The 27,464-nt window shown below is 36.1% G+C and overlaps 3 protein-coding genes across 7 annotated transcripts; 2 read left to right on the top strand and 1 right to left on the bottom strand.

Annotated features, from left to right (window-relative positions):
- Positions 1 to 673: 673 nt before the first annotated feature.
- LOC114526262 (carboxypeptidase D-like) lies at positions 674 to 3,921 on the top strand. The gene is made up of 4 exons (XM_028547805.1): positions 674 to 1,784; positions 2,081 to 2,356; positions 2,869 to 3,014; positions 3,198 to 3,921. The coding sequence occupies exons 1-4, from the start codon at positions 753 to 755 to the stop codon at positions 3,598 to 3,600; spliced, it is 1,857 nt and encodes a 618-aa protein (XP_028403606.1). The 5' UTR covers positions 674 to 752; the 3' UTR covers positions 3,601 to 3,921.
- Positions 3,846 to 18,615, bottom strand: LOC114526261. 2 transcript variants are annotated; one of them, XM_028547803.1, is made up of 22 exons: positions 18,326 to 18,615; positions 15,984 to 16,101; positions 15,353 to 15,560; positions 14,468 to 14,615; positions 13,530 to 13,708; positions 13,191 to 13,328; positions 12,454 to 12,622; positions 11,722 to 12,039; positions 10,590 to 10,877; positions 9,804 to 10,094; positions 9,637 to 9,704; positions 9,223 to 9,369; positions 8,864 to 8,946; positions 8,287 to 8,659; positions 8,099 to 8,147; positions 7,636 to 7,739; positions 7,268 to 7,395; positions 6,720 to 6,985; positions 6,400 to 6,466; positions 5,787 to 6,276; positions 4,942 to 5,530; positions 3,846 to 4,612 (listed from the first exon to the last, which is right to left on the bottom strand). In XM_028547803.1, the coding sequence occupies exons 1-22, from the start codon at positions 18,393 to 18,395 to the stop codon at positions 4,344 to 4,346; spliced, it is 4,560 nt and encodes a 1,519-aa protein (XP_028403604.1). In that variant the 5' UTR covers positions 18,396 to 18,615; the 3' UTR covers positions 3,846 to 4,343. The 2 variants fall into 2 exon arrangements, with proteins under 2 accessions (XP_028403604.1, XP_028403605.1); XM_028547804.1 differs by lacking the exon at positions 18,326 to 18,615 and adding an exon at positions 17,382 to 17,456.
- Positions 16,362 to 26,854, top strand: LOC114526263. 4 transcript variants are annotated; one of them, XM_028547807.1, is made up of 12 exons: positions 16,362 to 16,439; positions 21,624 to 21,686; positions 21,768 to 21,789; positions 23,040 to 23,117; positions 23,922 to 24,212; positions 24,321 to 24,380; positions 24,538 to 24,591; positions 24,887 to 24,940; positions 25,152 to 25,308; positions 25,707 to 25,778; positions 25,928 to 25,978; positions 26,112 to 26,854. In XM_028547807.1, the coding sequence occupies exons 2-12, from the start codon at positions 21,639 to 21,641 to the stop codon at positions 26,479 to 26,481; spliced, it is 1,257 nt and encodes a 418-aa protein (XP_028403608.1). In that variant the 5' UTR covers positions 16,362 to 16,439; positions 21,624 to 21,638; the 3' UTR covers positions 26,482 to 26,854. The 4 variants fall into 4 exon arrangements, with proteins under 4 accessions (XP_028403608.1, XP_028403610.1, XP_028403607.1 ...); XM_028547809.1 differs by lacking the exon at positions 16,362 to 16,439 and having other exon boundaries at positions 21,633 to 21,690; XM_028547806.1 differs by lacking the exons at positions 16,362 to 16,439; positions 21,624 to 21,686; positions 21,768 to 21,789 and adding an exon at positions 22,246 to 22,362.
- Positions 26,855 to 27,464: the final 610 nt, after the last annotated feature.

Below are 27,464 nucleotides of genomic sequence, written 5' to 3'. Positions count from 1 at the left end.
TATTTTCAATTTCATATTTAATTTTCTCGATGATCTTTCAACGTTAACTGAGAATTTCCCCTATTGACTTTTGTGTTCGGCGTTTTTTCAATTCTTAAAGCACGAAACAGTCCATTTATCATAATAAAGGAAACATCAGAATGAATATGAAAAATCAACCAAAATTGACCGGGGGTACATTTGTGTATGATCTACCGAGAACGTTCGACATTATACGCTCTCTTTGATCCTGCAGGTATAGATTAAGTCACCCGCTGAGTGTTTGAAGTCTTTAAATTTTCATTACCAAAACGAACATCTACTTATTATTTGATTTCGCAGTAACGCCGTGGGATAAAAACTATAAAACTATGAAACCAACTTCAAAACTGTTGACTGTTGAGACGTTAGACTGACCATCACCAGTGTTCTTCTGATCTCGATGTTCGGTGAATCAAAGAGCAAACATTAGATCAACAGAGCAGACATGCATAAACAATAGAAATTAATAATCCTTCATCTCACTAAAATATGTTTCACATGAACATATTTTGATGAAAAAGCTAAAATAACGGATCAATATGTTTGTCTTCACCGAATTTTGCGGGTGGCTTCGCTTTCGTGCCATTAATAATTAACGAGACACTGTAGCTAAATCGAGTGCGTGACAGTATGTGAGCAATGCCATAAACAATTACATTTTAGTACACTTAAAGCAGAGCAAGAGTTAAGTTTACTGAAAATTGTTCAATCGAAGAAATCCTACAATAGCTATGTTTTCACTTAAGTTAATTTCTCTTGTTTTACTAATTGAGATTAATATTTCGGCACTCGACGCGCGAACAGTGCATAAACATGGCAAGAAGGGCAAACTCTCCGTGAGGAGTGATGTCGAAGTCGTTTCCAAACTTTTGGATGTGGACGAATTCAAGCATCATAGCTACGAAGAGATGCTGTGGTTCATGAAGTATTTCGCGTCAAAATATTCCGATATTGCTTCTCTCTACGATATCGGAGAATCTGTACAGAACCGAAAACTCTGGGTCCTTGAAATCTCCGGCAATCCCGGCAAGCACGACCCTGGTGAGCCCGAGGTTAAACTCGTTGGCGGGATTCACGGCGAGGAAGCAATCAGTAAGGAGGTACTACTGCAGTTCATAAAGGTGCTTTGCGAGAAATACGATAAAGACCCTGAATTGACAAAACTCGTCGATACAACCCGGATTCATATTTTACCAAGTCTCAACCCTGATGGCTATGCTATGGCGAGAACGAAAGGAGACAGTCATCGCGGGATTGGACATACCAACGCACATGGCATTGACTTAAATAGAAATTTCCCAGACCAGTTTTTCCCCACAACGTCGCCTGAACAACCTGAAACAAAAGCCGTTGAAAAATGGATCAAATCACATCCTTTTGTTCTATCAGCCAGTTTACATGCGGGCTCATTGGTAGTTACGTACCCCTACGATGATTCCCCTTCGGGACAGAGCGTGTACAGTGCTACGCCGGACGACGACGTTTTCCGACATCTCGCAAAGATTTACTCGGTGAACCATCCAACGATGCATTTAGCAAATCCAAAACTGAGCTGTTCAACATATGGTCAACATTTCATTGACGGTGTTACGAATGGAGCTAAATGGTTCAGCGAGCCAGGGGGGATGCAGGATTATAACTACGTCCGTTCAAATTGTTTTGAAGTTACCATTCAACTTGGATGTGATAAGTTTCCAAATTCCTCCAAGATCGAAACGTATTGGAAAGAGAATAAAAAGTCGTTGGTAAATTTTATCAAAGAGGTAAGAGAGGTTAACGAGTAGTATATAACAAGCAGGAAACACTTTAAGGTGAGGTTTAATCATTGACTCATTGTGCACTTTATCACCTGTTATCAGCTGTTGGAAACTTGCTACACTGCATGAAGATCACTTACACCTAGTGCTGCAAATTTAGTGCTGCATGTCTTGTCCATTAGGGTATATACGAATCAAGGGTATAGTCATATTGAATGTAAATTTACGGTGGGGAAGAAGCATTTTAACTTCACCGAAGATTACAGTTTAAAGTATTGACAGCAATTCTTATACACCGTTAGGTTCACACAGGAGTGAAAGGTTTCGTAAAAGACATCCATGGCAAACCTCTGGCAGGAGCAAGTGTCACAGTGTCTGATCGTCAACATCCTGTCGCAACAGCAAAGGATGGCGACTACTGGAGGTTACTAGTACCAGGCTCCTATGAAATACAAGCAATCAGCACGGGGTATAAGCCTCAGAGAAAAGTGATAGAAGTTCATTCTGATAAAGTTGCTGTTCTTGATTTCGCTTTAAAACCGTTCCGTGATGACGGTGAAGATGAAGCTTTCGCTGGTGTAAGTCACTATTTTTGTTATTTAAACAAATGCTAGGCGTTGAGTATTATGAGAAAAGCATTATAATACATTCAAAATGTGTCTGTTAAAATAGATTTGTGTGTAAGTAATCACACAAATATCAATAGGGATTAATTCGTAGGCACCGAAACTTTAGGCTGACACCACTCAAATCACTGGCTAAAGTCTTTGATAAAACCCGGCCACCAATTACATTTAATAGCAAGACTAAATATTGGCCAAGTATATTGAAGCGGAAAAACGCCCTTTCCTTTTTGACTCATGGATACTCCGTAGAAGTATCAGGGAGTCATTGCTAACGATCTCGCATTCTTTAGTGCCATTAACTCGACCAACCTGCCTTGCGCGTTAGTATAAAAAACTTGTTTATCTGGTTATCTACCAGCCAACAATTAATCGGCCATTCGTGCATCCGTGAGTCGTCTCATTGAGACCTTGATTAATATCTAATATCTCAACGTAACTATCTTACTGCTCTGATTATCTTACAGTTGTATAACGACGATCCTCGTGAGAGTGGCAAACATACTTGGTCAGCGGGAGCTAGCAGATCACGTGAAGGTGATAACACAGCACCTGAAGACACGAAAGGAGATTTTTCAGGCGCATCTTCAGAGGAATACGACGACCGACCAAAGTAAGTGTGTCATGTGTAAAAAAGGGATTCTCCTCAATTGAGGAAGCTTAATCAAAATTAACCAAAGTCGTCTTCCATTCTCGACAACCTGACCGTTGTGCATATAGAAAAGAGTGATAGTAGCGTTATCTGATCCAGTCACAGAAAATGAAAGCATCACTACTAATGTTGTTATTGTTTCAGAGGTAAAAATTCCGCAGTTAAACGTCCTGCTTCTCCAGAAATGGAAGAAGATGCAAGAAAGAAGACGCTGGAAAGGGACAGCGAGAAGGAATCAACCCAACATGATTCCACCACACCAAATCCTTCACCCAAAACGACAAACGCTGCATTGAAAGAGAATACTGCAATCGGAAAAAGAGTTGTTTGCCATGTACGAGGAAAGGCGGGGATTCTGAAGGGCGTGTTGAAATGGATTGGCTATCTTCCAACTTTACCCAAAAACAAAGATAATATTGTAGCAGGAATCCGGCTGGATAAGAAAGATAAACTGGGAACCGATGGATCATTCATGGGTAAAAGGTATTTCACGGCTGCTCCAAAGCATGGGTATTTTGTCAGATACAAGGACTGTAAGGAGATTTAGTGGAAATCAAAGTAACTCTACTTCGATAAGAAAATGAAAGTGGGAGCCGCGATGGTTACATGAAGATATTTTTGACGTTTCGCAAGGCGATGAAAATGCAGGCTTTGCAGAAAGATATATATAGCCTGTATATTTTTCTTAAAATGATAATTATGTGTAAAATGCAATGGTAACAAAAACATAGTCATCAACAATTGATATTTTTTTTATTTATTTCTGTATTTTTGGATTCATTTATCTCATACTTTACACCTTTAATTTTTAAGATACATTTTTATAAAAAAATACGAGGAATTCCAAAATATAGTATCATTTACATTACATCTATATTGTTAATCTATATGTAAAATGCTTCCTTAGTACTTTATTCGAACAAATTTGAAAGTATTTTCTGACCAGCAGAAAACAATTCCCCTAAAAGCTTTTCATGCATACAAGTAAAATATAAACATGGAATACGCCAAACATCGATCACTCATGCTTTATATATATATACACACACTCATTTAAATAACTCTAAGCTTGCAAGTCAGTTTCTGTGAATAGTGCTTGATGTCAGATCTTCGGGAAAATGTTGACCAGCGTTTGAATTGACTAAAATCATATCAGCAACTTGCTTCTCCGTCATGCATCTCATAATGAGATAAGTCCCAAATGGGGTGGAACAAATTTACAACACATCCAAAAAGGATTCCATCGTCAGAAGTGCGACTCACTCCTGCCTATACTTCACCTTCAAGCACCTACAGACAAATGTCCCCGATGGAGTTTTCATTTGTCGACGAATTTCTCTCTTTTGATTTCCGATTATTTTGTGCGAAATACATGGGTGAAGCGATACAATCATTCGAGCCAAATTTATCTTGTTGATCATTGTTCAATACTTCAGTGAGCCGAACACCCTGGGGTGTCGTAGCTGCATTCGAATCTTCGTCGTATGTGTCCACCGAGGTCTCGACTACACCACGAACACCTCGCACTGAACCACGGGAGGGATTAACTATTAATTTGCCTAGAAATGAAACATGAAATATATGGTTCAAGAAACAGCGATTATAATTGTTTCAAATAGGACAATCGTGTATAAATACTTATAGGGGGAACTTGGTTCTTTAATTAAACATATATTTTAAATACAATTTCATAGACCAGTTAACTGCCTAAACACATATATACAATAAAAACCTCAACATTTCAGGTGAAATTGTAATTTAAGTTTCTTGTGAGGGGCTCATATAAAATGTACAATCCAAAATTTTTTCCATGAAACCATGATAATGGAATTTAAAATAAATGAAGTGTTTAAAAATATCTTGGTGAACGAAAGATTTGTAAACCTACCGAAATCATCGGGAATAGACAAAGGATCATTAACTGTCGGGGGCTGTAACTGGTTCATTCTCTTAGTAGGGATTGGAACTGTCAATCGATTTTTCTTAGTAAGTGGAGTTGGAATAGGTCGTTTCATTTCTCGTGGTGTATTCGGAGCTGAATCGCCTTTCATTGAGTTATCACAACTGTCCTTCGAATTAACGAAGCTATAAAACCCGCGGTTATCTGACGCCTGACTCTCAGCCAAGGAGTCGAGACTCACGAAAGATCCTTCAGAACTTGCGACCAAGTCATAGGAATGATAGTTTTCATCACTGTCGTTCGAGCATAAAGTTTCACAGGAATGGGAACGAGTTAACGAGGTATCAGTTAGGACTGAGTTCGGTGTTTGCTCATCGTTTGTAATTCCGTTGCTCGAGAATCGTTTCCAGATATCGTTGTTGCTGTTCGAGCCGTTTTGTAAGTTACAATCCTTCGGTTTGAAGTTGTTGAGGTGAATAGGTTTGTTTGTTTCCTTACTGCCGGGCAAGGTTCCACTTGAACAGTTGTACGAGGCGAATTCACGAGTCAGAGTGTCCATGGAGTGCGTAGGGTAAGCCTTTGAAACAAAAACAAAACAAGGGACGGTGTCATAAGGTAAAAAAAAACATGCGATACACACAACCGCAAAATATTCTAGGCAAAACTATTCTATTTTACGCGTGTACAAGGATATAAATTCGCGAATATTAACTAAAGGGTATCAGCTACAAAGCTATCAGTGATAACTAGTGCAGTATAATGATAACTAGTGCAGTATAATGATAACTAGTGCAGTATAATGCAAAATAATAAACAGAAAAATCGTTACGCACCATGTTTCCGGATGAGGTGGAAGTCTTCTTTCTTGCTAGACTCAATGTATTATTGTGAGTTGTACTCGCCGTAGAGCATCGTCGTCTGTCGTAAGTATTCGTATGAAAAGACTTATCTTTGTGTAGATTGCTTAGCTGACAAGTCAATAACGCCTTCCAAGAATCGCGCACGTTTTTTTGACTTAGACAATAAAACATAAAGATACAAAGTCCTTGTATTGAGTTAAAGAAGATGAAGATATACTGGAATGTAAGACGAACACTTCTGATTGCCAGAGCACCAAAGATCCATGTCACACCAACCAATATCATTATACCAACCGCTTGTTTTAAACGTTGTATCATCGCGCTTCGATCCCTACCAAGTGAACTGTCAGGACGAGAATTCAACTTGTACATTATGATACCAAACACAACCAGATTAACAAAGACGACACACATGACTGGCGCAAGAAAAGCAACAAAGAAAGCCATCCTGTTAATACGACAGCTAAAAATAAGTAAAAAACGATGTTGAGTAGTTTATAAACATTATTATACATAGATACATAGATTATACATATTGTACAGTTAAAGTACGGCTAAGGTATAAAGTACAGTAGTTTGAACTTACTAATGGCCACCGCCATAATTATCCAAATCGACTGCCATCGTTATTCCAACAATAATCGCAGGAAGACCTAAGGTAAAGTATGATATGTTAAACTACAGTGAATAATTGAAGCATGAAATTAGAAAGAGAAGATGTGAGGTTGGGTTTGGGTTAGGGTGTATTTCATTTTTTTTAAAGTTTCATTTGTTAAGGGTACAGCTCTTTAGCGAAAGATAAATTATGGAAGTGAAACGTAAATCTGTCAAATCGCACAGTTTAACTATCTTTATGTGGCCTGGTTTGTGGTCGTTTCAAACGAAAATGAAAAATAAAATATATACCCCAAGCGATGAACGAGCATTTTAGTAATTCATGGTCGCCATGTTGTGACCAGACTTTGACAAAAGCCAAATACATGAAATGTGCTTCGATTAACATCCACATGAATGCGGCTAAGATGAAGTAATGCAACAGGACTGCGACGATGTAACAGCCAAGAGGATCAACAAGAGAACGTTCAAAACCGACAACAAAAACCACCAGGACGCAAAGTAATGCAATACAAAGCTGAATCAGTATCTTTGCAGCCAGTTCTTTACGAAGTCTCCTAAATGTTTCCAAAATGTTTGCTGATATGATTTTAAAAGAATTCAAAGCCTCTGATTGGCTAATAGCCATGTGACTTCGGCTTGATAATTCTTCATATCATGTTCAACCTCATTCAATAATTGTTAATTATTGTCACAGCTGAAACTTAGGACGTGCATACAGAGTATATTATTATATTGACAATCGCACTATTAATTGAGGGAAACTATCAGAGATTAACTAGAGCATATGATTGCTGTGAACAACAGTAAATAACACTAGAAAGATCCTTAACATTTACCTGAAAAACATATACGTGAATATTGTAAGCAACAAACCAAGAATAGACAAACTACATCCAACATAACTAACAATTTGGAAGACATCTGCGTGAGGACCGCAAACTTTGGAGGTGGCCGCGTGAACATCCTAAAATTGCAGATGAACGAAACTATTAGAAAGAAATATATCCCTTGCTGACCTGTTCACAAAGCGAGGTTCTCTCTTATTTAAAGGCTGTATGTCCTAAAATATGAGCTAAAATATGTATGAGCTAAAATATTTTTAGTTACTATAGGCTCACAGCTGTCCTTTTGACTAACGAAAGATATACTACACACTATAAAGAATAAGTGATTTTACTATTGAAAATCTCAAAATTGCACTTACCATCAAAGCAGCAAAGTTGGTCATATGATCACAGGCACATTCAATAGTATTGTTATACGTCTTCTGCCGAGTGCAACCTTTCCTCGACCAATTACCTGTCCCTCCTAGAAAAAATCGAAATATTCTGTCAAAAAAAGACGAAAGACAAACAACCGTGCACTGAAAAGAAAAATTGACTGACAAAACTAATCACAACCAGAGCTGTAATCTCTAGCGTTGTCATTGAAATGACACTCATGAGCCTTGAGTGGAACATGGGCAGCGGGGTGTGAGTGATAAGGAACGAGAGATACATTCTAGTGCTGATATTCTGTGGAAACCAAGACCAGTATTAGTTCCTGAACGTTATCAAAAAGTTAATATCTAAAAGATGACATGCAGCCACTGCTTTCAAACAATCATGACAAAGTCCATTATTTTTCAAACCTAAAATTGGAACATGCAAAAAGCTAGATTTTCAAACCTGCTGCATCGAAGTCCCAGAAAACGCAGGACGATGATTCCGTAACAGCCTATTATATGAATATATAAAATATACAATCACATGAATGAAATACAAAAAAATTCTTTTTTAGGCAATGAGTGTGCAGCTTTCGTTAAGTACAAGTAAGTATATATAGAGGCAAAAAGGCAACCATAAACATTCCATACCTTCGGGTCCGCCACATGAAACTTTATTATAACTTTCTCAGTTAAATTCTTTACAGAAGTGCCTGGTATACCACTTGATATAACCGGCGTACTCTCCTCGTAAATATTTTCAGTGAAACCATCCACGCAGGTCTCTTTAAGAAACCGTCTTCTTTTGAACAAGTTGCCATTCTTGTAGTATATAAAATACATTGTTTTGTTTTTTGCCAGGTTCAAGACTTCCTTAGGGATAATAATCTTCGTGCCATTATTCTTTTGTTGTACGATTCCACTCCGTACATCCAAATCCGTCAAAATACGAATTTTAATGTTGGACGTGTTTTTGGAAAATTCGCCTCCCTTCTCCACAAAATTTTCCAAGATCCTTATAAACCTACGGTATAAAGCGTATGCATTTGCATCAGGATCATCATCTCGCTATCTGCACGCAGCATTAATCAAGACAGTGTAAATTTTCCGAACCATTCCTCCGTCCCATTTCGCGTGCATGTGTATGCAATATCATTATAATAATATATTCCGTCTAGCTGAATATTCAATATTGAACATAAATTGATGCTGTCAAATTTATCCTTACCTTGTCGATGAATTACTTTTGTCTAAGACTTCAACATCTACATCTAGAATGTTACTTAGTGTCTTCAAGATGCTGTCCCCAACCTACAGAACCACAATGACCAACAGTTAAACAGTTTTCCATATGAAAATCTCGCCCTATTTAGCAGAAGGGCCGAACAGGCGGGGATACAAGGGACCTTATTGTATATCCCATGAGGTGTGTGATGGGAGTTGAATGATAAAGGGGGCATAATTTTTTAGATACGACGATTCACGCCACTGCACTTTTCAGCCTAAGTCTTTCCTCAAAATCTGTGACGGTAGGAAATTGCTCTTAGAGACCAGTCAATTTAAAAATCGTTTTGAACTAGTTAGTACCTTGACATTGTTGGTGTTTGTGTCAACGATTTTCTTCAAGATTTCTGCTGTAATAGAAACATTCCTCGGATTGAGTTCATCAGGTTTCGAGGTTAAATTCTTGACATCTATTGCAACACTCTCTGCATTGTCATCGTCAATTTTCATCTAGAAGATAAAAAGTACATCAAAAGATGTTATAATTTTATACATCCGGCACGACACTTTTATCCGTTAATCAAACGCACTTTTAACGTGAGAATAAAAGTTATTGACTCAGATAAATTACTACAATACCGATAACATTGGTTCAAACATTCACAGAATATCTCTGGCGTGGCAAATGAAAGAAGTTGTTCTTCAAGAGGTTGTTATTCGTTTATTTTTTGTACAGTCTAATATAAACACACATAATAGAAAATATATTTACAGTACCTTGTTCAAGGTTTCTAAATTGGTCCCTACTGGTGGTTTAGGAACTGCGGTAGTAGGCTCAGGGATTTCTGAAAAAACACACGCAACGTACGACTTATCTTAGTCCCTGATGCTGTCTGAAGCTCGAACCATCAACACTCCAAAACAATACAAAATCATTACAATACCTGCACGTGTAGTAAACGAAACGCTTATAGAAGGACTTTGTCGTCTTCCATTTTCAACTGCTACTTTGGCAGTATAGTTCGTATCAGGAAGAAGATTATGAATCACAAAGCTAGTGCCATCAGGAACAGAAACTTCTCCGTCATCGATTTGATTACCACTCTTATCGAACACCCCAATAACGTATTTTTTTATGACACCCCGAACGCGATCTCTTGATGGTTTATCCCATTTTAACGTTGCGTTCAATGATTTCACTTCATAGACGTGCACATTCAATAGAGCATCAGGAGCTAAATCAGAATACCAGGAAATGATTATTCTTTTAAGCTGATAATTTGGATTTTAGGAAATTTTGAGCCTAGGTCAGAAGGGGGCATGAGGGGTACCAATTTGGGTAGCCATCAGTTCAAACTTTAGGGAATCAGGTGAGACATTTTGCACCAAACCATAGCTGTTTGGTGTACTAGGAGTTTCTGATCTGCGAACCTGGCAGTTCAAGCAGAACAGTATCCATAATTTTCAGAGTTTTTCGAACAAACATACATTCAAATGTGTCATACTGTACAGTCGGTATTTGTACTCTATCTCATATAGCTTGCAAATGGCCATGGACCCCGCTCTAAAACCGCACCGGACTCATCCCTGTTCAAGGGCAATTTAAAAACTATTATCATATTTTGCAATAAACACAAAGGACAAGCACTATACTATAAAAATATACGTTATGTATTTATATCCTTCTCTTATCATAGAGAAACAATGTTATAAGTATTATTGTCTCTTACTTCCTTGCAATGTTGTCACACTTTTTATATCGCTTGTTTTGTCTGGATCTTTATCTCCATTTCGATGCACTGGTGTGACCTTCACTTCGTACTTTGTCCACGGCTTTAAACCTGTGATGCTGTATTCAATGCCTTTTACTTTCGTTTTTAATTCAAGCCTTGTCCATTCAGATACGGTCACAGCGCGGTATTCAAATACGTATTTCTCAGTTATATTCGCTAGGCGATAAGGAACTTCAGCAACAACAGATTTCTCAGTTTTGGGATACACAAGCAATGGAACACGAACTAAAATGAGAAAGATATTACTTCGTGCAGTGATTCCTCGAACCAAGGCCTAGTTCATACGTCACATTTTGGTTGAGTCGAAAACCGCGTTGAATGCAATTCAAACAATATAAATAATGAGATGATAATTAAGCTAAATGACGTTTACCATCTCATTCTCTATTGTTTGAATTACATTCGACGCGACCAAAATGCGACAAATGAACTAGGCCTAAGGTATACTTCGGGTGGCTTATAATACATGCCACGTAGTTTTTATCCATTTTGACATCATTATCCAAGACGGTTGCTTGAAAGGAGGCTGAACCGGTGAATAAGTCAAAATGAAAATCACAGTTTCCAGAATTCCTGAATTGAAATATTTTGGCTAAGTACATAGTTGGGATTCATTTGCTCTAGTTGGATTTTGTTTATTCTTTGAATAAACGAGTGTACGTGATCGATATTCAGCGGCAAGCCTAAGATATTGCTCAGAGAGTAAGCCCTATTCTGTATGTTATCCACACTTTCATTCAAAGCAGATGTCAAGGAATTGTAAATCTTTATTTCTCTCAAGTCAAAAATTTTTAAAATCTTTGCACATCTTTTCATTTGAACGTCAATTTTGCTGGCCATGAAAAATGAGTAAAAAAATGCATCAAAGAATAAAAAGCCGAGAGCCTCTTGGGCCATTAAACTATCGTGTTCGGGGACGGAGGGATTAATCATTTTCTATCTCTGCGTGAAGCCAATAGCGCAATGAAACGTATACATTCATTGAATAATAAACTTGAATGAATTCGATATGAATATGTTAAAATGAATGGAATAAGTTTATGTCGTAAATATTTCTCAATGAACTGACCTCCGACACTAAGGATAAACGTATCTGATGCATATAGCGATGCAACTCCAGGGTACATTCCTCGACACTCGTATCTTACGCCATTGTCATCGATTGACACATTATACAACTTTAATATCGACCGTTTGCGATTGCTGCCAACATCTGGTTTCTCTATTTTTATATTTTTAGACTCTTTAACCAATTCACCCTCTTTGTACCAGCTTAAAATGATACCAGATTGACCCGTCATTGTACATTTCAAGTCGGAGTTTCCACCTATATCGGCATCGTGATTTTTCTTTTGTAAACTTTTGTCTGCGACTTCAGGGACACTGCCTAAAATTTACGAAGTTAGGGAAAAAAGAAGTTTAAAACGAGGCAGAAAACTTTATACGCGGATTTTAAAGTCTGTTTCTTAATCATTAAAAATTATTCAATTTAGGTATAAGCCCTACAATACATAACACATGTCACATGCACGGTCAAGTGTGAAGTTATTTATTAAAGTTATTTATTGAATTTATTTATTGAAGTTATTTATATAAGGCTCTTTTCCATTAATCGCAAAATCCCAATCGCAAGCTCGCTGTGAGCGCTTGGATGTAATTGAACTTAAATGAACTTAAAAGCACTCCATTGCATGAATATACCCACGCAGCGAGCTTGCGAGTTCGCTAGGGCGATGACTGGAAATCCACCTTTACTGAGGTAACATGAAGAATGCAAGAATTCGTTAAAACTATACTATACCTTTCACTGGTAAACATTCATAAATTTCAGCCCTCATGCACGGATATGACGACGGGCTAGTTTTCTTGAAATTCCAATCCGTTGGGATAAAACGTATATATCTTGCGATAACCATCGGTTCCAATGCTTTTATCTTTACAGTGTCATTGTCAGTGTTGCCGGCAAATTCCTATAATTATCATATCGTTATACAATGGTACTACACCATACGAATGCCAATAAATGCTATTTGAAATAATAAAACTTAGTCCAGTTGCGCCGTGAGTTCAGTGACGTCAGTAATGGCGAAGCATAAGCTATAGAAGCTATAGTTATATTCATTGCTCAGCTGGCCATTTCCCAATCGACAAGGATATTGGGTCTAGTCGTGTACCACAAAGCATCTATGGACTATTTGGAGGGACAAAGACTTTAGACTTATATCTTCTGTCCCTCCAAACAGTCCATTGATGCTTTGCAGTTCGCGACTAGACCCAGTACCCTGGATTTGGCTAAAATGGCCAATAACTATAGCTTATGCTTCGCGATTACTGACGTCACTGAACTAACAGAGCAACTGGGCTAAGTTTTATTATTTCAAATAGTATTTATATTGGGATTCCCAAGGAGACACCAATAATTTATATTCACATTGGCGGACTGCATGTGGGTATTGCAAATTCAATATATTCAGAAACATTTTAGCTGTACTAAGCGTACTCTATATACACATTTACACGACAAGATAACTTGCTTACAAGTTTTTGTTTATTACGGCAAGGCTCCCACGTGTTTCCATCTGTGCTGTAGTTTAGTCTGTAACTTCTCGTAAACAGTTTATGCGCGTAACCCTGAGTTGCCACTTGCGAGATATTTCTCTTTCGGCGTAGATCAACCTGAAACATTCAATGATTAACGTAATACTGCACTTGCTTCAGCTGATATGTAGTTTATGTATTCCATTGCCTATAGATTAAAGTGAACTGAATGTCTGAATCCCAACAAAATCGCGTGAATCGAACTTCATTTTAAAAGCTGTAGAGTGGTGTTATATGTACAATACTTTATTCAGCCCGAAATCAAGTGTGCAAACCAACCTCTAAATATATATTTCGGTCATCCTCCTCAGCACACCAAGCACCCCAGTTTTGTGCTTTTTTATTTCTTTTATTATTTAAGCGGGCAAACGCAGGAAAAAAATTATATCTGTGCGAGGACGCGTTGATTTGCTCGTCAAGTATTCTTCCATCTTCCATGCCCACAGGAGTTGTACAGTCTAAAAATTCAAAGGTGGACATCTTGACATGTTGCTTGGACATCTTGACAGTAATCTACAGTGCTTATGTACTGTTTAAACTTGCTTGATTCCACCCGCCTGCATAGACTACATGGATGTGGCATCAGCTAAATTTCATAAGTTTACATAAGTTTTCACAACACAACGATCTTTCACTCTGCCTGTTACTTGTACAGTATAAGATTTAGGTTAAGGCATGTATGGAACCATGCAACAGTAAGAGATGATTTAGCAAGAGATGATATTAGCCTGATATTATATATATCTATATTGATTTATTATATACACAAGCCCCAGATATGAGGTATGCTGCAATTTCATTGGTTGGCTATTAGACAGATATTAGCTCATATCTGTCTGTGGTCTAGTAGAGAAAGTAAACAAAATGGCTGAAAGATTTGGGGAGTTGATGAAATAGAAATCCAAGCTTTAGTTGATAATAGCACACTAAAATGCACCGAAAGGGCGACAAGGTTTGTATATATAAATATCAGCTCATATACGACTCGAGTTCGCAGAATAACTGTTAAATAGATGTAGTCATGTAGACACAGTAGAAAATTTAGATTTTACAAAGTGACGTAGCCATGCAGTCTGACAATTTACTACCGCTGGGCAAAGTCATCTTCAATATTCATTATTTTAAAAATCTATTGTTTACACAGTTTATTGAGTTTAAGCCAAAATATTCGCATGAAATAACTTATTTCAACCACTGCTTCGTTTGTGTAACTTTACCTGTATATGGATTGCATCCATACAACTCTACTCTCAAGCACCGAGCACCATTGGGATTTGGGTAGATTCTTATCAAACGTGTTGTTATTGGAGATGGAAGCTTGATTTTTTTACTTCTTTCAACACTTTCTGCACCCCATTTTAGCTCCTAAACAATTACGAGGAAACAAACCATCAATAAATTTAGTCATAATAAAAACATTGCCCTCACTGTATAATAATATTTAAATGCTCAAAAATTTCAAAGCTTGTAGGGGAGAACGCTTTACGACTTAGCTGTAACTTTTGCATGTACTTTACTACATATAATACGAAATCCTAAAAACAGTATAAATTACTACGACAACTAACTATCACGATTCACGACGACTTTGTCGACTATCAGTGCATGTCACGTAAATTTAAGCCTGGTTTCGTAATTGTCGTGAACGAGTCATTTTCACCGACGAGAAATAGCCCGCGGTTTGTCTTGATTTCTGTATTCAAATCATCATTGTTGACTGCACACAAATAGAAATAGCGCAAAATCCTTTGTTTATCGAAAAATGATATAATAGGTCCCCGATTCTTAGAACTTGTTCATATGAAACGGACGGGCCAGCTTTTGCTGGACCGCTTGATGTTTTCGCTTCGTTCAGGCGAGATCTCGCCAGAGACGGGCTTGCCCGATTCCATATGAATGCATATTTAAAAATATAGTGAAATAAGATGTGAAGCGAGATCCCGGCTACACCGTCTCATATGGACAGGGCCCTTAGGACCTAGTGTTAACGAGTTCTTAGAGCTGCACGAAAATCGCCACTGAAGAAATTCAACTGACCGTTAGTTTATGTGATTCATGCATACTCATCACACCGTTAGTTTATGTGATTCATGCATACTCACCACTTCGTCTTTTCTGTTCTTGTACCATTCAACATAATTGTACCATTGCTGACCATCATAACTGTACTTAAGCGTGAATTCGTTAACATGTTGCCTTTGTCCACGAGGCCCAGCTAGCTCAACAGCCGTAATTGTTTTTGTGTCATTAAAATCTACTTGAAACCAGGGAATTTTATCATCTTCAATGTCATCAGCACACCAGCCATTTCTTCAAAATAAAACACACAAATAAAACACACTACACACAATTTATTCGTACAGCGCAACTAAAAGGGTTCCTACTTCCTGTACCAATCTCATCCGTGCTTGGGTTTTGCATTGGTAGTCTGAACACTAATAATTTTTTTAATTCTAATTAAAGTACCAATTTCAGCCATGCTGTGCCAATAAATTGAGTGTGGCGTAAATGGGGTTATAATGCATGCATTTTTCGACAGGTATTTTTATACTTTGTTGTCAACAAAGGTGTAGCTTAGAGTCATGCAGGGTGTATAAAAGACATGCAAACTCTTTTGAAACCAGATACAGTATTTATGAAAGGCAATTTTGTTTTTACTTTTCAACAAGATTTAAGTTTATAATTTAAGGATTTTAATCAAAAGAATAATTTTCTATTCATAGGTAAACATACGATCCATGGTCCAGTTTTCCTTGCTTTGCTGCATAACGGACTGTCGCTTTCGATGAAGAGGCTGAGAGTTGGTCATTACTGATTGGTTTATTTCCAACCACAAGTTTTTCATTACAAACTACAAAAAAGTGTACATTATTCTAAATTACACACAAACTGATTAATTTAATCCTAGGTAGCCCAAAGGTATTTGTGTTTTAATCTAAAGCGTCCATCCAGTTTAATATCGCGGTCTGTGACGTAAACACCAACTGCTATATTTGTATAATAATAAGATAAGATAATTTATATTTAGTTGCCAATGTTGCCAACCTTATCTTATTATTATACAAATATAGCAGTTGGTGTTTACGTCACAGACTGCAATATTAAACTGGATGGACGCTTTAGATTAAAACACAAATACCTTTGGGCTACCTAGGATTTAATAGGCAGTAATAAAAGCCCAAAATACAGGTACTGATTAAATATATAACAATTTTTTCGTATTCTATACGTAAGGTGCACTGCATAAAACCACAAGAGTTTAAAACTATCAAGTTTCTCTCCCTGTTACCACATTTTATCTCTTCACCAAGAAAAATAGACAAATTTTAAAATTTTGTTTTTTATTCATGCACACTGGGTTTGCCAAAATCATTCATAGATTATTCATCATCATAGATATAGATATCTCACAATGAAGAACATGGTTTCTCCAAAGGCAGTTTCTAATTTCACAGGCTTTAGATAATAACTCTTCTCACAACAACCACCTCAGGGTGCAGGGTTTTCTAAAACATTAGCCCTTTTAGGGAGATTACAACCCTTAGACTTGGGCAAAATTGATGGTAGGTCTAGCAATTTATACCCAAGAATCAAGCAGTAAAATTCTAATTAATTTGCTAATTCAGTTCTAATGAATTTGTTAACAATAACTAAACTGACTAAATTTACTTCATTCACAAGTTGTACTCAAATTGAACATTTTTTATTAACTTCAAAGGGTAAGTAATTAATGAATAGTTATAGAAGTTATTTATATAATTATTCACACAGAATATGTGTGTAAGGTTTCACAACGAGTTCATAATAAAAATCGTACAAACGAGCCAACCATAAAGTAATTTGTTTATTAAATGTGTACAGAGATCAATTTGACAACGACACGCTTTTAATATACAAAAACACAGCGAGCAACAAAATCGAAATTTTATGCATCAAAACATATTTATTACCGTTCAGTTTCTTTGTAATTTTGTTCAATAGAAGTTAGATATGAAGATTGTGTTCTATTTTAAAAATACAGACAGCTATTTATCAAACATGAGCAAGATATTGTTAATTTCATTTAAAATATGAAAATATATAAATTTATGCATGTTAATTTCATTACGTTGCAGTTTTGTAAATTTATACCTGTGTTTTTATACATTGTGTTTTGCTATTACTCTTTTAAAATATGAACTGCCGTCAAATTTCCAGACTATTTAGGAAAGAAAACAATATGTGATAATAGTTATTACATATAGTCATAACTCTTTATCAAAATTTTGAATTTAATCATAGGCAGCCCAGAACTGATCTCGCTCGACGCTCATGTTGTCTGAACAGTCTTATATTATGAATTATTATGACTAATGACAGTCTTATATCATGGATAATAAAATCACTTTTAACTTCCATGCTTATATTATGACAGTCATAATATAAGACTGTTCAGACAACATGAGCGTCGCGCGAGGTCAGCGAGATCAGTTCTGGGCCGTCTATGTTTTTAAACAAATTCTCAAACCGACCGTGAGAAAATCTGCGAGTTAATATAACATGTTATGCAATTTCTTTAGTTTTTCTGCGAATATGATAACAACATTAAATGCACGAAAGGAGTTGCAGCATTTTTATCTGTTGAATGTTTTGTGTCTCAAATTTCATGTATCCAAGTCGATATTTGAAATTTTAACAATATTAAGTTTTTAACAACCGATAGTTAGTATAGATGGTGTAATAATTTTGTATGTACCTTGTCGACTATGATTTTTCACTATATAAATGAAATCACTATAGGTAAATCAGTAAATGTAGTTTGGCATTCGGTAGACGAATAAGACGATTTAGCGCCAGAAGGGAAATTCGAAAATGCAATGGAATTTTTAGGTTGGTTTAGCCTGTTTAACTGTGTAAATTTTAATAGTGATTTGTGAATAAAATTAAGTCGCGATCCCAATATCGTGTAACGACAATAGGTAAATATAATACACAAACAAGTGATTTTTCCTAACAAAATCCTTAAACAATGGCAGGGATCAAATACGTTTGGCATGTGGATTTATAGTCTTATACAGCAAATGAATCTAACATACCTGAAGTGTCAACTCCTTGAGTACACAGCAGAAACAAATGAATTGCCAGGGAATAAACTAGGTGATACATTCTTAACGTAGATATTATGTTCAACTTTCTCTCAGCAAAATATCAGTAAACGTATTTTGCCTAACACATCGCAAGACAACAAGAAGCATATTGTCGCAAACATATGTCTGACCAATCGTCAATTCGTAATTCGAGACCTTCCGCACGCCACGGTGACATATGCAGGACCGCCCTTGCCTTAAGTTAATAGTTGAGAAGTTTAACGAAAATCTCACTAATATTCTTATATTGTTACCACGACAACTTCATTCCTGCTTTATAAAGTCAGATAGACGTATGGCAAACAGAATATTAACAAATAGTTTTCAGATTTAGATCTGGTTTTCAAACTTCTTCACATACTATTCGATCGGATGGAAGAATTCTTTTGACCGCTTATATTTGGATGTTGTAAGTTTGTGTAACCCTTTGCGGCTACTTTTGAGGTTTAAACAGTTTATTCGTGCCATTTTTAATGTGGCGCCAATATGAATGTCATCCAAAAAGGGTAAACTAGCTGAACGTCCCCTGTCAAGTATTCTTTTAAAGACTAGGCATATACAACTTTTATCCCAAGCCTGTTTTTACAGCCCGTTTAGTTATGGCGCTAAATCTTGATACTTCAGTATCAGAAAGCCGAAAGTTTGTTTGAAAGCTTTTTAATTATGACTTTTGGATATTTTCCATCGGCGAACAACATCATCGATCATTCATTCCTCAATGGTATAGTTTGATCTTTGATGGTGTCAAATACACCCCCATTAGGCAACAGTTTGCGACACCCTTATATTAAGTTTACCCGACAGTTTATGAATGCGTGATCATAGTATGATCACGCATATTTGCATCATGATCTCTGTAACAATATAAGTATATAACTATCTTCAATATCCAGGTCGAGTCGTCGACATATTATTTGGGAAACTTTTTGAAAAACACTTGACTTCGTCATCTCAAGTAACTTCAGGGAGTCACAGGGGGTGCTTCTCTTTAACCGTTCTCATTATTAAAAAACAACCCACGCAATATCTCTGTGTCGACATGAAACACGATATGTTTCTCACTCTGAGGAGGTAACCACTTTTGAATTGTTTATTGTAACTATTCACTAACTAAAATATGTAGAGAAAGGCAAATTAGAGAATCAATAACTTTTCTCTCTTAGTAATGCATTAGTATTACTTTTCTCCTTTAACTTTTAGCTATTTTGATCAAACATCTAATAATTAAATAAATTGAATCATCAGATAAGGCTATCGTTAACATCGCAGTCTGTGGTATTTGCGGTAGAAGTAAGACGCGGAAACGGATGACGAAAGCGGAATTCAAGCCTGTGATAAAACAAAGCACTGAAAAAGAGTAAAATGCAGAAAATCGCACAGCGTAAATGGGCCATTAGTAAAATAACGACGAGACATTTAAAAAATAGTCACGTTTGCGCCTTATTACTATGACGAGAATAATCATTTTAACACGCTGACACCAATGATATCGAATATACGAATCGTTTTCTCTTTTAAAAACAAAATGAAAATGGTTTTTTCACTTCTCCTTGGATTTACTAAATGAATAATAAAAAATGAATTAATTTTATAAATTATTCTTCATATCGTCCTCTAACTCATTCAGCAAATTGGTAATTTCTCATCTGTGTTTCCATTTGCTCAGTTAATACTCCCCCAGTTTTACCGTTCTTACCTGCAATTTACACTCTTTCGCCTTTCATCTCTTTTGCGTAATGCCACTTCTGCGTTTTTACACCAGTTTGCGTTTCCGCTACTCCGCCATTCCGTTTCCGAATTCCGCGATATACGTCTTTCACTACTATTTGTGGGATTCAATGATATTTCAAATGTTTATTTTTATTGTAGCTTAGCAAGCGTTTGTATGGACTATTAACATATGCATTCGTGATTGTGTTGCTTCGTTGGCAAATAACGAGTTGCTAATTTGTTGTTTTGTTTGCTCAGAACAGCTGCGTTTCACTTTTAATTTTTAGTCGTGCATGCGAATTAGCATTGATTGCGCCGGTTTACTCTGCATAAATTTTAGCACAGGAGGGCGTGAGGAGTCACTAAGCTAAAAAAATGCAGTGGTGAGGAAAAGTGGGAAAAAGCAATGTTAGAATGCTCTGCATGGCCTCAGCACTATTATTCAATTTATTGTTATAATATATTGCCCAGCAGCAGGCATGCGAGAACCATTTTTCGAGAGCGGTAACCTGAGGAAATATTGCAACATATATGCATTGGTCAGCTGTCAAAATCAGAGCGAGTTTTGTGGGAAAACGGAAATCGTTTCATGAGTGAGTACACTACATTTTGGCGTCTGACACGAGACACGTATACTGCGTCATTTGGCACCTATATTTGTCATGTCTCGGTTGACCGCACGAAGCATGATAAATCTAACAGCCATGCTAAAGAAAAGTAAATTTTGGAAAATATAATGAACACGATCGGTAATTGTTGCTGTTGAATGAATAGGGAATATTTTATAAACAAACTACAAGCAGATGGTCAATTTTGTTATTTTATGTTTGAAGAGTCGTGGCTTCCGATCACTATTTGATAAAGTGACCCACTTAAGCGGTTTCCTTTGATATTCTAAACATGCATATTTAAGCTTCTCATTTTGACAGAAATGATTTATGAAATAGATATCAGTGCATAGTTCGTAGGACACTCCCTAGAGTAGAGATACACCAACACTCTAATTCTCTAAAGACGGTATACCTCGATTTTGACCTCGGGATTTCACTCTTCGATTAGTTCAATTATGATATCGGATATCCAAGGTTTGGAGGAACACACAGATTACGGCGTCCCGATTACTTTTTTAAACAAGGTTAGGATCAAAGTTGGTCATTTAGGAAATTAATTGAATTAATTATAAAATCTAAAAATAGAAGTAATCCGCGAGTCGGCTCTCATCTTACACCAAACAGCAGCATATCTTTATTCTAGTTAAACTGTCTAATATACAAACTTCGTCAATTTCGTGAGGCATTGTGCGAGTTGAAAAAAATAAGTAGAATTTTATACAGAATCTCGGATAGAATTTTATATAGTAAATTAAGTTTGCGCTCAGGTTCTCCAGTACACCTTTTACTGAGACTTCGGAGAGTGCAAAGAGAGTTCAAGTGTCTTTTTTTAAAAGGTTTTAAAAGACGTTTAAAAAGTGCCATCAACACATTGTACCACGATTTTTCATTTCTGTGATAATAAGAGTTTTTCTCTTTTTTTTTAGAGTTTTTACCTCAACATGGATGTTTTGACATCCAGTTTTCGACAGTTTGGGCCGGCGTTAATCGTAGGTATAACTATTGATTTGTCAGACCTATGATTGACCTACTAATTGCTGTATACAATGCTTTTCGGTAATAATATATAGGTGATGATTCTGAGGACAAATGGTAAGTTGTAACTTAGACTTTACGTCAAATTTGTCTGACTGATCTCGACTAGTACCTACATGTAAGCAATTGAATGAAAAATGCTGCATGACGGGAATGATTCAGACTTGATTTTCGTATCAGTTTTTCTTAGTTGTTCCCATGATGCGATAAACCGGCTTTCCTGAATACACAAAATGAATCTACACGTTCCAACACTGAGACACCGCAGGCTGCGAACAGAATTGAACTGCCCTTGAACAAGCTCGAGTAAACATGCAGTGATTTGCAGTCATTCTTTTGTTTACCAAAATCGTTTTTACAATTATATCGAAGAATTCTGATTGGAGAGCGCTGTGTACTAAACTTGAGATGAGTGGTGAAATATTTACCTTTTATTCGGACTTCTTCGCCTAATTCAGCTGGTGTTTAACAAAGTGAGACACCCAAACTTAGTGTTTTTGGCCTGCCATAAATACATGATAATCAGTATTCTGTTTTCAAGTATGGATATTCATATTGGTCGAGCTGTCAAAATTTTAATGCTGGTTAATATGTTACACTTATCATTGTATGATGTTGATGCAAGCTTTTGTAAGTAAAAGGCATTTCCTATTTAGACATTATTATACACAGATACTTAAATCATCCTGAAATCTGCGCATGCTTTTTCATACTTCTAGTATTTAAATCATATTAAATATCTTATATAGTTAGGCTCTTTCAGACGCCGAATTTTTCATGTTAAGAATTGGAAAACTTTAGTTCATTAACATTCGGCACATGGAAGGAAACAGGCGTTAATCGACAGTCAGTGATGCCAAAATTTATTATAATTTTCGGTACTATGACACATTATGGAAAAGAGGCAGCATCGTGAAAGCTTTTTTAAATAAAAGCGCACAAAATTGGTCGTGCAACAACATATATGAATATATGCGGGAAAAATCTAAACTTTCACAGCCTTAGGTTTTCTACATTTTAGGCCGGTTCAGTTGGGCAGTGCGTGGTGTCAGATTAGGAACGTCATCGAAAGTGGCTGTTCTTGAAAGCTTTTGCGCAAGCGCGGCTGGATTTCTTTTAACAATCCAGCCATGAAGTTTGTCGCAAAAAAGTACCCCTTGCTCAAACCAGGCTCTCGTTGGGATTTTAATGAGACATTGTAATAAGTATTTAATACCTAGTGATGCCCTTATGATGACTTAGACATAACTTTGAAACAAGTTTTATTACAGTTAGTTTTATTATTATACACCTATATATACTTATAGACTCGTCAAATTCCACAAACATCAGCCTTTGGGAAACAACACCATCAATTCGTACAACAAATTCAATGCCCGTAAAAGGTGAGAAACCTACGCTTCTAGCAGTTGATTAAGTTATAACTGCTGTCTGCATATACAGTAGCTTACAGAACTCGCCCTTATGATGATTGAGACATAACTTTGAAACCGAAACTTCGATTATTATACACTTAACACACACGCCTCTCACGGAATTCATTACTCTAGCTCCGTCAAACTCTTTGACTGAAAATCTAAATGATCAGGCCCGTGTTTTCAAGCACGAATAGTTATTAAATCTCCGTATGATGTTTTATAATTCTCAATGTGGTTCAATCAGTAACAAATCATTGTCCAGCGCGCAGTCAGTAGGCTATACGCTTTTTGACCCCGTTTTCAAAGTTACTACGATTCTATACGTGCGAGTGCAATTTATTTTCACCCACCAGTGCAATAACAGTAGAATCGAATGTGATCAAATTTTTGGTTTTAAATAGAGAAGAGTCAAAGTACTAAGTATAGCTAATTCACCGAATTCCCCTCAAGGCTCAACAATAAAAATAAATTTTAGGGTTATTCTAAAATTATCTGTTATTTACGCTAGTTTAAATACTCGTATAATGATCGTCTTTTTCAAATAGCGGAAATGATTCCTGTAGAGACTGCACGCAGGCTGCCATTTTGGTAATTCGGTTCTGATTAATTCAGTATTTTAATCCGATAAAATTCTAAAATACTGATTAACAACCTCGCAAGCCAGGCTTTTCTATTTACACTCCACAGCCCACGCTGTTGAAACTATATTGAAATATAATGTGTGGTGGAAATCACATGTAACAGCAGTCTCTAATTTTCTTTTTAATTCAGATCAGAAGTATTATACATTATTTCTATACATCACAAATAATTCTCCAAGAGAAGCAACAGTGTTCATAAATTCCACTGGGTCTGGGGTCTTTAACCATGTCCTTCACGTTAAACCACGGCCATATGGTTTTCGATACCTTGATGTAAAATTCCTATATCCAGTAACTTTTGATGTATTCGCGAAAGATAGCAAAAACGAGGAAGTGTTGACTTTGAATGAAAAACAACGCTTGTCTATCAGGGCTCGTAAACTGAATTACAAGATACCTTTTCGTATTGAAATTAAAACATGTACGTATACCGATATATTATATCTTTCAATTATATGTAACTATCTTTCAATTGCTCTTTCAATTCGCTGCACTATCATATATATTCTAAGATCTCTTTTCACTTTAGCCCCATCTGTAAAAACAGAAGCAACAAACAACGAGACGTCCGGATCCATCGCAACTACTGGTTAGTATATTTACGATTATAGATAAACCGGTGAATCTTTATAATAAAACACAATAATCGCTTTTTCACGGAAAATAAAAAAATGTTATTTGAAATGATAAAAAAATAGCTATAGTTATACCAAGTTTAATATATCGATATTTTTTACAATTATTAGTCATTTCAATGAAAACAAATCCAACCAACAGGCAGACGACAAACACATCTTTCGGTGGGTATATTATATATATATATATATATATATATATATATATATATATATATATATATATTTATTCATTTACATAATTCTTAAAAAATTGGCATCGCTACTCTGAGTTTCATGCCACAGAGGCAATCATATTGCTCTATTTGCTTGCAGTATTGAGCACTCTTTTATCTCATACGAAGAATTTCTTAATAATTGTATAATATATATATAATATATATATATATATTTATTATATTATACTTCAAATCCAAACTGTCCAATTAACTGAATGTCCTTTATTTTTTACAATTATTAGTCATTTCAATGAAAACAAATCCAACCAACAGGCAGACGACAAACACATCTTTCGGTGGGTATATATAATATATATATATATATATATATATAATATATATATATATATATTAATATATATATATATATATTATATTATACTTCAAATCCACACTGTCCAATTAACTGAATGTCCTTTATATAGAACTTCTTTGAATTTGAATAATATATTTTATGACTTTCCTTTCTCCTACGAATAATCATGCAAGTAATCATTTTTCCTGTAGAGCAAATCAATATTTTCTCAACTAAAACTCCACCAGCTGAAAGTGGAAATGCTAATAACAAAGATGATGGGCACAAACTTATGTTCCACATCTCTGTCGGTGTCGGATCTGTTTTTGCAACGTTACTTTTCTCACTGATTATTATTTTGACTAGACGGTTTGTATTTTTTCAGTGTAAAGTTTTATAAGCTATAGTTTTTCATTTGATTTGTAAATGTCGTTAATAGGACTAGCGGACTGTCACCTCACGTCTTTAAAAATAGGGAGATTTAGTATGAAGACGCTGAAAGTCAAAGAATTGTGTATATATGGGCACGCCACGCCATTTATTTGCCATTTTCACGTCGTCTTTGACGTTCACGTACTCATGACTTGTTAGCGACAGCATAGAAAATCTAAAAGACATGTCTTCTGGATTGTCTATGGTGCATGACAGTTACACTCAAATGGATTTTGTTTTTTCGGTTGATCTACTTGAAATTCACATTTCCGTGACTTTCATTTTACCTTTTTTATTTGTCTTCATTTTCAATACTTTCTTTTAACATAAACCAGTTCTTTACGAAAAAGAAGTGCGAACAGAAAAAGAGTGGATTACTGGACAAAAATAAACAGAGCTTGTCAAAGGTATATGGGTGGTAAAAATTGAATTTGAATGGACTATGAATATTATTTCCATGCAGTTGAAATACATTATGGTTGAATTATGATATTGCACTAACAGACCAAAACATTGAACCATGTTCAACAGATGAAATTATTGTCTTTATGTCTAGTCAGTATATACCTAATGAAGAGGTCTCGTCTAATAATCCTATGTATGAGGGGTAAGTATGATTAAAAGGAGTATAAATAGAACCGAAAGGGGAGGCTCAAAATATAAATTTTTTTACCAGGTTTACTAGCGATAACTGAAAAGATGATTCAAACATATTCAGTGACAACAACCATTGTTTTTAGATCTCGGTCGAGAACAACAAGCAATGTATTGTACGCTGCTTCTGAACAAGAAAATATAACATCCATCGCCTCTGGCAAAAATGATTACGTTTTAAATCCTTCAACTCAACAATCAACGAAGCCAGACCTTGTCATCAGCAATTCTTGTCCTTTGTATCAAAACGCCGATGATCTTTATAGCGAGCCGCGAAAGAATCATAGAGTCGAGGAGGGCAACTATGAACGCATAAGAAGCTTCATTCATGATGGAAACGGGGAGGTGAAAGAGAGTACATGTTCAGGATCGTACGCTGAACCATCTGTTATCTTCAATGGATTACATATTACTGAGAATACTGGCTACGTTTCAGCTAAGTACCAGAGCAATTGACGCTATATATAACAAGTACAGGCATCACTATATATCTATTACTCTACGAAAAAAGTAATATAGTTTTTGTAATTGTACCGTTGATGTGTAGCTGTATAAGAATACAGTTTCGTGAGATGTGAGATCTTATTGGCTAATTGTATTTACTGATTTTTACCAGTGTAAGTATTTCACTTGGCAGTCTTCAGATGCTAGCATAATCATTCAATATTTTCTCTTCATGAATATGTATCAAACCAATGATGATAAAATAACTTAGAAATGTAAAAAAAGTATTCAACAATTAATATAATAAGGGAAAGATGAATAGAGTTAGTAAATAATAGCAAAGAACTAATAATTTGGCTTCCTTTTGTATTTTCGTCAACGATCGTGGGACGATTGTGAAAAATGGGTCTCCATTTTCCCCCGTTCAATTTTTGGCTTCAATCGATGCGCAGAATGCCTGTGCGTCTTCTGATACCGCAACAATTAATCAGTAAAACAGGGGGGAAAGTTGGGAGTCGAAAAAGAGGGGGAGCCAGAGCATGCTGAGTTTCCGCAATAGTTGGATAGAGATGGCCAAGATTGTAGAGTTGCTTACTCTACTAGCTTTCCCTTTATTACAGATATTTGATATTTACTTCGTTTCCTTATCAGCATGCAACCGCCACCGCCACATAGTTTTATTGTTCACTATTGTTACCTACCTAAACCCTTATATTTTATCCACAAATTCATAATCCTGATATTAGCAAATTACTATAGCACTAAGTAACGAAAGTCCTGCACAATATGCTATATGCATGGCATCATTTAGATATGCATGCATGCATGCCCTATGACGGCAAACGTTTTTACGTTGCGAATGCGGTTTCATGCATTAAGCCCAATTATCAATCAATGTCATATTTCATTATTGTGGTAATTTATGGCTTTTATATACCTTCTCCCACTTTTGTATGTCATCAGAATTCAGAAATCGTTCGACTAATTACTCAAAC

Source organism: Dendronephthya gigantea, unplaced genomic scaffold (genome assembly GCF_004324835.1).
Source record: "Dendronephthya gigantea isolate DGI-Jeju-01 unplaced genomic scaffold, DenGig_1.0 000038F, whole genome shotgun sequence".
Classification (NCBI taxonomy): Eukaryota; Metazoa; Cnidaria; class Anthozoa; order Malacalcyonacea; family Nephtheidae; genus Dendronephthya; species Dendronephthya gigantea.
This window is presented reverse-complemented; position numbering and strand designations above follow the sequence as displayed.

Bases quoted from the DNA above. Each gene is read 5' to 3' on its own strand.
- LOC114526263 (XM_028547806.1), top strand. From the start codon at position 22,248: ATGATAATCAGTATTCTGTTTTCAAGTATGGATATTCATATTGGTCGA. The intron at 23,118-23,921 runs GTGAGAAACCTA...TTTTTAATTCAG, and splicing joins AAATTCAATGCCCGTAAAAG to ATCAGAAGTATTATACATTA. The intron at 25,309-25,706 runs GTTTGTATTTTT...AACATAAACCAG, and splicing joins ATTATTATTTTGACTAGACG to TTCTTTACGAAAAAGAAGTG.
- LOC114526262 (XM_028547805.1), top strand. From the start codon at position 753: ATGTTTTCACTTAAGTTAATTTCTCTTGTTTTACTAATTGAGATTAAT. The intron at 1,785-2,080 runs GTAAGAGAGGTT...ATACACCGTTAG, and splicing joins TGGTAAATTTTATCAAAGAG to GTTCACACAGGAGTGAAAGG. The intron at 3,015-3,197 runs GTAAGTGTGTCA...TTATTGTTTCAG, and splicing joins GAATACGACGACCGACCAAA to AGGTAAAAATTCCGCAGTTA.
- LOC114526261 (XM_028547803.1), bottom strand. From the start codon at position 18,395: ATGTATCACCTAGTTTATTCCCTGGCAATTCATTTGTTTCTGCTGTGT. The intron at 7,396-7,635 runs GTAAGTGCAATT...CTGCAATTTTAG, and splicing joins CCAACTTTGCTGCTTTGATG to GATGTTCACGCGGCCACCTC. The intron at 6,277-6,399 runs GTAAGTTCAAAC...ACTTATTTTTAG, and splicing joins AATTATGGCGGTGGCCATTA to CTGTCGTATTAACAGGATGG.